Source organism: Aegilops tauschii, chromosome 3, assembly GCF_002575655.3.
Source record: "Aegilops tauschii subsp. strangulata cultivar AL8/78 chromosome 3, Aet v6.0, whole genome shotgun sequence".
Lineage (NCBI taxonomy): Eukaryota > Viridiplantae > Streptophyta > Magnoliopsida > Poales > Poaceae > Aegilops > Aegilops tauschii.
Window position 1 is genome coordinate 560,027,945 of NC_053037.3, and position 8,165 is coordinate 560,036,109.

Below are 8,165 nucleotides of genomic sequence, written 5' to 3' on the forward strand. Positions count from 1 at the left end.
TTTCATAAAAGATGATGAACTTTTCTTTTCAAATTTGATTTTTTTAAAATCAATGAACTTTTTCCAAATTCAGTTAATGTTTTTCAAAATTGATGATTTCTTTTCGAATTTGATGAAATTTTTTCCAAATTCGGTGAACTTTTTCCTAATTCATGATTTTTTTTCAAAAGCGATGATTTTTTAATTTAATAAACTTTTTTTAAATTCATGAACGTTTTTCAAAATTTGATGAACTATTTTTCATAACAAATCAACTTGTCCTAATGATTCAAAAATCTAAGTGCTAGTACTTAGTGCGCATTCCTTTCGTGGGCCGGCCCACTAGGCACTAGCGGGCGCCGGTTGGCTTCTGCGGCGCTTAAAGCGCTCAATAGGAGCCCCCGATTCTCCTACAGAGGGAAAGGAAATCCAAAAGAAGTTTGTGGAGCAGTGTGAGCCGAAAAAGTAGTGAAGCGGTAGGCGCCTTATCCCCCTGCGCGTAGCAAGACAGACACTGGTGGGCTCTGGCTGCAGGGCAGCAAGCAATGGCTTCCGTCGCCTTTTTCTCGCTGCTGCTTCTCTCCGCCGCCGTAGCTCCTCCGGCTCTTGGCTTCACGCGGAGCGACTTCCCGCCGGACTTCGTCTTCGGCGCCGCCACCTCCGCGTACCAGGTAGTAACTGGATATTGGTTTGGCTTTATCAGCTAGCATTGGTCTCTTACAAGTTTCACTCTCTTTCTCGGTGCCCCTGCTCTGTTTAATTTGCTCTGTTTTTTAATGCAATACGAGGGGGCTGTTGCTGAGGATGGCAGGAGCCCAAGCATCCGGGACACCTTCACTCATGCAGGTAAGAGCAACTTCAATGGGGCGACCCATTTCATCCGCGGCCGTTCGTTTGGGTCGGTGTGGACAGAAAAGGCGGCCCAACGCGTCGACTCAAACGGACGCACGTCCGTTTTTCGTCCGCGGGCGACCCATTCCCGGCCCATTTTTGATCCTGATTTGCGTCGGCGCGGACACGCGACGGACGTGCGCGCGGTCGCCTACTCCTGTCCCTGGGCCCGCTGGTCTGTGACACATTGGCCTCCCTCCCCCAGGCCAACAAGCAACCCTCGCCCCCCGCCTCCTCCGTCATCGACGCCGCCGCCCATTTTTGCGGCGACTCTTCCAGCTGCCGCCGCCTCCACATCCGCCCAGCAACGCCGCCCCTGCCCCCAGTCGCCCGCCGCCGCCGTTTTACCGCCGGGGAGCAAACTGGTTCCCGCCGCCGCTTCCCCCACTGCACAGACGCCCGCGACCAAGAAGACGCCTCGCCACCCCCGCCACATACGACCGGCACGCTTGTCGGACGCTGTCACACTCGTCGGACGCCGGCAGGGCAGCTAGCTGGTCTGTGCGCGCCGCGTCTCCCCTCGCCGGCCGTCTCCTTCTTCGACGCCCGCAAGCTGTTCGACAGTTTGCCAAGGTACGAAAATGGACTCCACCGACGAGTTCTTTTTCCACAATTTCATTTGCGACTCCGACGATTCGTCGTCCGACGAGGAGGAGATATTGGCTGCCGTGTTGGTCCATCACCACCTCAACAACCAGCGGCCGCTGTTCCGTGGCTCCATTCCGGGCCACCTTCCGGCGCTGAATCGTAACCGAGAGAGTGGGCATTTCCTTCTCTGGAAGGACTACTTTGATACAACAAACCCGTTGTTCAAACATCACAAATTCCGTCGCCGGTTCCGTACGAGTAGGCATGTTTTCAACCGTATTAGAGAGGGAGTGGTCGGCTATGATGACTACTTCGAGTGCAAAGAGGATGCCGTCGGCAAGATTGGTTTCTCCTCTTATCAGAAATGCACTGCCGCCATCCGAGTGCTTGCATACGGAGTGCCCGGTGATCTCATTGACGAGTACGTCCGTACGAGCGAGTCTACATGCCTAGAGTCACTGTATAAGTTCTGCAAGGCTGTGATTGTTGTGTTTGGCCCTGAGTACTTGAGAGAGCCGACAGCTGCAGATACAGCCCGTTTGTTGGCGATGAATGCTAGCAGGGACTTTCCGGGGATGCTTGGCAGCATAGACTGCATGCACTGGGAGTGGAAGAACTGCCCTTCTGCTTGGCAAGGGCAGTATAAGGGACATGTCAGGGCTTGCACTGTCATACTAGAGGCCGTGGCGTCTCAAGATCTCTGGATCTGGCACTCTTTCTTTGGCATGGCTGGATCACACAATGATATCAACGTGCTTCAGCGCTCGCCGGTGTTTGCTAGGCTTGCCGAAGGCAACAGCCCACCGGTGAACTTTACTGTCAACGGCCACAACTACGACAAAGGGTACTATTTGGGTGACGGTATCTATCCTCAGTGGACCACTATTGTAAAGACAATACCTAACCCTGTTGGAGAGAAAAGGAAAAGATTTTCCCAAGAGCAAGAGAGTGCTAAAAAGGATGTCGAGCGTGCCTTTGGTGTTTTGCAATCTCGATGGGGCATCGTTCGGTATCCTGCTAATAGTTGGAGCACGCAGAAACTATGGGAGGTGATGACTGCTTGTGTGATCATGCACAATATGATCGTAGAAGACGAGCGCCCGGAACGTCTGTACGATCAAGGCTTTCAGTTTCAGGGTGAGAATGTTGTGCCTGAGCATGGAGTAGCGGCAACATTTGAGCAGTTCACTCAGTTTTATGAAGACATGCGTGATTGGGAAACTCACGTGCAACTACAAAATGATTTGGTTGAGCATATGTGGACTCATGTTGGCAACCAATAGATGTATCTTCTTTTATTCGTTTGCAAAACTATGTGAAACATTTTTATTTTTATTTGGCCTGTAAACTATACTATTTATTTGGGCGGACTATTTTGTTTGCTAAATTTTCATTTCACAATATGTTGAATGCAATGCAAAATTGGGCGGCCAGCCGGCCACGCCTGCACATATGGGTCGGCGCGTTGGGCGCGCTGCCGTCCCGTATGAAAAACAGGGCGGACGCCGCGCGGGCGGCCGACCCAAACGGACAAAAAGCGGACGAAATCGCCGTCCGTTTGGGTCGGCCCGTTGGAGTTGCTCTAACTAACCAATTAACCTGTCAGGTTCGTGCTGATTTGGGACTAAGATAAAAATGTGCTGATTTGGTGTTTGATTTTTCTTGTTCTGACGACAGGGAAAATGGCGGATAAAAGCGTAGGTGATGGTACCACAAGTACAAGGTACTGGTCATTTTTGGGGGTAGACTGATCTGCCCTGCTGATTGTAGTGATATTAGGCATGGATGTAGTAGTACTATGCTGTCGTCTGCTAGTGACTGAACCTACAAAGCTCTCTTCTCTGCCAGAAACAAAATAAAATTTATTCTTGCATCTAGGAGTATCTATCATATTATTATTTTTGCTGTGTTGAAGTGTTGTGATTTCCACACTGTATATTTGAACATTCTGTTTTAACCAGACATGATCTGATGTTTCAGGATGATGTGAAGTCATGGTTGACATGAACCTATAGGCTTACAGATTTTCCATCTCCTGGTCAAGGCTTATCCCAGGTAAAAGTACTTCTCATTATATTTCCAGTGCATTATTACTAGAAAACCACAAAATTTAACTGATTGTTGGTTTGTAACGAGATTTGCAGATGGCAGGGGAGCTGTCAATCCAAAAGGGCTCGAGTACTACAACAACCTCATAGATGCGCTAGTGCAACATGGTACATTTATTTTCCGTAGTATATATATGGAGTGTACTAGCAAAACAGATCTATATGTCAGTATCCTAGTAAATGATCAACACTGATAGAAAAAATGCAGAAACTATTTCCCCTTGTCTCCATTCGGCTGCTCGACAGGACGTGGCGTGTGATGCGGATACATGCGAAGGTTGGCAGAAGGTGCTCCCGCGGCGCGATGTGCAACGTCAGGCATCACTAGCCCCTGCTTTGGCTCCCCGTCCCGTCCCCGCTTGGCTTCATGGTAGATGTTGCAGATGTCTCTTTCCTAGACACCGTGCAACAGATTGTGGAGATCCTTTTAGATGTTATCGGTGCCTTGAGAACGGTCATCGAGCGTGTGAGTGCCGCAATGCCTGGCGTCCCCTCAGCTCCTTGGGAAGAGCTACTATGTCGCCATTGCCCCGCCTCCCCGTCGAGCACCCACAAGCTCCATCTCCATACAAGGTCCAGAAAGAAGCCTCGCCCCTCTCGAAGATATTTTGTTGTGATTCTTGGGCATCGATTGTTTCTGCTCCTGCTGGCTCATTGGCCCCGGCGGATATCTCGATGCGGCCTACTTTGGAGAGGCAGGCCGAGCTGCTGCGCTCTGAGCTCCTTGGTATGGCTTCCTTTCAGCTTGAGAAAACGGTCCAGCCTCTGCGTGATGTCATTGACTCTAAGAAAGGTTGGATGTTGCGGATGGAGAGCTTCATGGAGCGAGCTGAGGCTGCAATGGGCGGGCTCTCCCTGACGCCGCCTGTGTTGCAGACTACTCATGTGTTGCGCCCTTTGGTTGTGCCCGATGGCAGCTTCGACGCTGAGAAGGGAGACGAGCTTCATGGTCGTTTCTCCCCTCATGCTAGGGCCAGCTCACCGCCATTAGCCTCTGAGGGACTTGACAATGATGTGGTTGTGACTCCGGTGCTACAGATCATGCCCGAGCTTCGGGAGTTGTGTGGGGGCCCAGTTTTGCCTTTGTGCGTCGAGCAACTGCAGGTAGACCCTCCCGAGATCTCGAGTGTGGCTTTGCCACCAACATCACCCCTGGAGTTGAGCTAGATAGTTGATGCTGAGGAGAGTAGTGATTTGGACGGTGGGATCTCTCGCTCGCCCAAGTCCATTGGACGTCAGGCGTTAGCCATCGAGCGCGGAGTTTCAGATGTTGTTGCCCTTCCCTCATCTGCGACCATCAAGCAGGTGATGCCTGTGAGTGGCATGACCACTGAGCCAAGTGTGTTGACACCTACTCCAACACCAAATCCAAATGCTCTCTTCGCGAAGGAACTTTGTGACTTGCTCTTTAGTGTGGAGGTTGCTAGACCTGGTTTGGACAGGTCGATTGCTTGCCTCCTGACGGGGACGCCAATAAGAGGCAAACAAAAGAAGATGGGCAAAGGCAAGAGTGGTGTCATAGGCAAGGCGTCTCTGGTTGCTTGATGGATGATCTTCGGTCTCTCGGCCTGTCCTCTTGGACTGGGAGGTGCATGATGTCTTGTGTCGTGGTGTTCTTGCTGGGATTCACTTGGCGTAGTAGCAGTGTCAGGGTTTGTGGATGTTGTGCATTCAGTGAGTTTGGCAAGGGCCAACTGTGCGGTTGGGGGTTTTCTTGTCATGTGAGTAGTTAGTCCGTGCTCTATTTGTGTAGGTCTTCGCCCGGTTTTTCTTAAATTAACTGGGCAATTCTCTTCTTCTTAATTAATCGATGAGGCAAACTTTTTGCCTCCGTTTCGAAAAAAAATTATGCTCTCCAAACTTATATGTGTCCGCCGTGTTTCCCCAGGGATTCAAGTCCATATTATGATTTACCAGCTTGATTACCCTCAAATGCTGGAAGATGAGTATGGAGGATGGCTAAGCCCTAGAATTGTGTAAGATCCCACAATATCTCCCTTGTAGTGATGAAATGGCTCAAAAAAATCTTAAAATTTTAAGAGGGTTCCTACTTTGCTTGTAGTATTTCCTCACAGGTAGTATTGCAAAATGCAGGGATGATTTCACAGCATTCGCAGATATTTGCTTCAAAGAGTTTGGAGACAGGATCTCGTACTGGACTACAATAGATGAACCTAACATAGGTGCGACCGGATCTTACGATGGCGGATCGATTGCACCCGGACATTGCTCCGACCCGTTTGGAGTTACAAAATGTACGGTGGGTGACTCTACAGTGGAACCATATATAGCAGCTCATAATATGCTATTGGCGCATGCATCAGCCAGTAGGCTTTACAGACAAAAATATCAAGTGAGTAATGTTGAACCCAAAATTAGAATCAGTGATTTTCTCCGATAGTAAGCTAGTAGTAAGATTGATGTTGCTGTCTAAGATAAATTCAAAACATCAGTATTCTCTTCCTATACATTCTTTAAAAAGAAATTTCTTTTAATGCGAAAGTATTGTCTGACCACATGATATTTTTTGGGTAGGTCACTATCAATTAACAGTTTATTGGCATATGATTACATGTTTGGATTTTCCAACATAAGATCCGATTAACTGCACAAATACAACATTTTTCCTCATGATGTATATTCATATGAAAAGATTTATTTGTCCATAAAAAGGAGTTTTGCATGTAGGCCATGCAAAAGGGGGTTATCGGCCTAAGTATTTACTCCCTTTGGCCTTATCCTATGACAAACTCTACGGAGGATTTAGAAGCAACAAACAGATGTTTGGACTTCTTTTTGGAATGGTATGTTATCTTTACTCTGGCTTTGCTCCAGGAATGCAGAACTAACCGACCTGTGGTTCCTTTTAGGATACTAGAGCCCTTGATATCTGGAGATTATCCGGAAAGAATGAAGAAAATTGTTGGCTCTCGTCTTCCATCCTTCACTAATATCCAGTCTGAAGCTATAATTGGTAGTGCAGATTTCATTGGGATAAATCACTACTATTCTGTCTTCGTGAATGATCGTCCTTTAGACAAAGGCACTCGTGACTATACAGCCGACTTGTCAATTATCTACAAAGGCAAGCATCATTGTTTTACTGTTCATAAGTTTTTGTAGCAGCGGTAGTGAGCAATGTGTTCCATTTGTTTACTAACAGCATAGTGATGCAAACCGATTGTTCAAATTGTCATATAAACGGACTTAAATTGATTACACTTTTGAAGCAGATTTACAACTCTGAGATATTTTATCCAAATGATACATCTAACGAAATATATGTTTCATTAGTGCAGCTTCTAAAACAGACCCGCCAGCCGGTAAGGTAAAGTTTTTCATCAATATGTTTGTCAGATACTAGACTGGATTCAGCTATTTTGTACATGAAACATCTACTATGAAATTCTAACCCAACACAAGATACTAAAAAAAAAATGAAATGTATGCTTGAAGGTCATGCAGTTGTGTGAGATACAGAGATTGTGTCTATCTTGCAAGTTGTGACATTTAGAACGACTTGCGAATGCAGGCTCCCCCAACGTCATTTCCAAGTGACCCCGAAGGATTGCAACGTGTGTTATTGTACTTGAAAGAAGCCTACAGAGACATTCCCATTTATATCCAAGAGAATGGCAAGTCCATCTAGTTTCTGATTACAATGATCTCCAATAACTCTATGTAAAATCATGTTAGTGTTTACGGGCGTCATCGTTAATTTGCAGTTCATACGATGATATATTTTGCCCCATCTCCTTTCTCTCTCAGGTCAATCATCTAGTAATAACACTCTTGAAGACATCGGCAGGACCGAATACTTGAAGAGCTACATAGGGAGCACATTGGCTGCAGTAAGGTCAGTGATTCAACAACAAAATTCTTCAAAATCTTCAGAGTGCAGAATTGGCCTTACCATGCACGCTGTTGTTTTGCTCTGCAGGAGTGAAGCTAATGTGAAAGGCTACTTCGCCTGGGCATTCTTGGACGCCTTCGAGTACCTGTCAGGGTATCAGGCACGTTACGGCCTGTACCGTGTCGATTTCGACGACGAGGCCCTGCCACGGCAAGCCAGGCTCTCTGCTCGCTGGTACTCCGCCTTCCTGAAGAACCAGGACATCCTTGTTCAGAGTGAGCTCAACAATACAGGATGGCATGCTGAACAATGAGTCTGCCTCATCGGACACACTCACCGTTTATACCTCAGGGTCAACGTACATACGTAGGCGTACCACACATGCATAGATACTGCAATGTAGTTTGGAAAATCATTTTAAACAACCGACTGATTCTCTCTCTCTCTCTCTCAGGGTCGCTTCTACACGGCACGTGCCTCATGGGATTTTCTTAGAGAAAAGGCATATGCCTGACTTTATAAATAAAGCCACCATACAGAGTATGATAAACCAACACAAACAAGCACCGGAAACCAGGCCCCAACCAGGGCAAGAGTTAAGAAACGGGACACGGCATGCAGGCCAATGAAGTTCACGTCGCACAGCCAGAAGGACACCAAGAGTCAGGCACACAGGGCAACTACCTACTGAGCTACAAAGACTAAGCTTGGCCGTCCAAAGTTTTGCTGAGATAAGGAGACAGCCG

At 47.5% G+C, this 8,165-nt stretch overlaps 2 protein-coding genes across 14 annotated transcripts; both read left to right on the plus strand.

Annotated features, from left to right (window-relative positions):
• Positions 1-391: 391 nt before the first annotated feature.
• LOC109766417 (beta-glucosidase 5) lies at positions 392-7,863 on the plus strand. Of its 13 annotated transcripts, none has more exons than XM_073511138.1 (14): positions 467-650; positions 768-825; positions 3,136-3,181; positions 3,439-3,513; positions 3,603-3,674; positions 3,775-5,287; positions 5,455-5,540; positions 5,629-5,919; positions 6,255-6,370; positions 6,437-6,651; positions 6,866-6,894; positions 7,099-7,201; positions 7,335-7,422; positions 7,507-7,863. In XM_073511138.1, exons 7-14 carry the CDS (start codon positions 5,472-5,474, stop codon positions 7,730-7,732), a joined length of 1,137 nt encoding a protein of 378 aa, XP_073367239.1. In that variant the 5' UTR covers positions 467-650; positions 768-825; positions 3,136-3,181; positions 3,439-3,513; positions 3,603-3,674; positions 3,775-5,287; positions 5,455-5,471; the 3' UTR covers positions 7,733-7,863. The 13 variants fall into 13 exon arrangements, with proteins under 13 accessions (XP_073367243.1, XP_073367245.1, XP_073367242.1 ...); XM_073511145.1 differs by having other exon boundaries at positions 3,775-3,936; positions 5,455-5,542; XM_073511144.1 differs by lacking the exon at positions 3,775-5,287 and having other exon boundaries at positions 394-650; positions 5,455-5,542.
• LOC141042515 (uncharacterized) lies at positions 1,450-2,741 on the plus strand. Its single transcript, XM_073511133.1, has one exon. The coding sequence runs from the start codon at positions 1,452-1,454 to the stop codon at positions 2,739-2,741; it is 1,290 nt and encodes a 429-aa protein (XP_073367234.1). The 5' UTR covers positions 1,450-1,451.
• Positions 7,864-8,165: the final 302 nt, after the last annotated feature.

Bases quoted from the DNA above. Each gene is read 5' to 3' on its own strand.
- LOC141042515 (XM_073511133.1), top strand. From the start codon at position 1,452: ATGGACTCCACCGACGAGTTCTTTTTCCACAATTTCATTTGCGACTCC.
- LOC109766417 (XM_073511134.1), top strand. The intron at 3,937-5,454 runs GTAGATGTTGCA...GTGTTTCCCCAG, and splicing joins CGTCCCCGCTTGGCTTCATG to GGATTCAAGTCCATATTATG. The intron at 6,371-6,436 runs GTATGTTATCTT...GGTTCCTTTTAG, and splicing joins TTGGACTTCTTTTTGGAATG to GATACTAGAGCCCTTGATAT.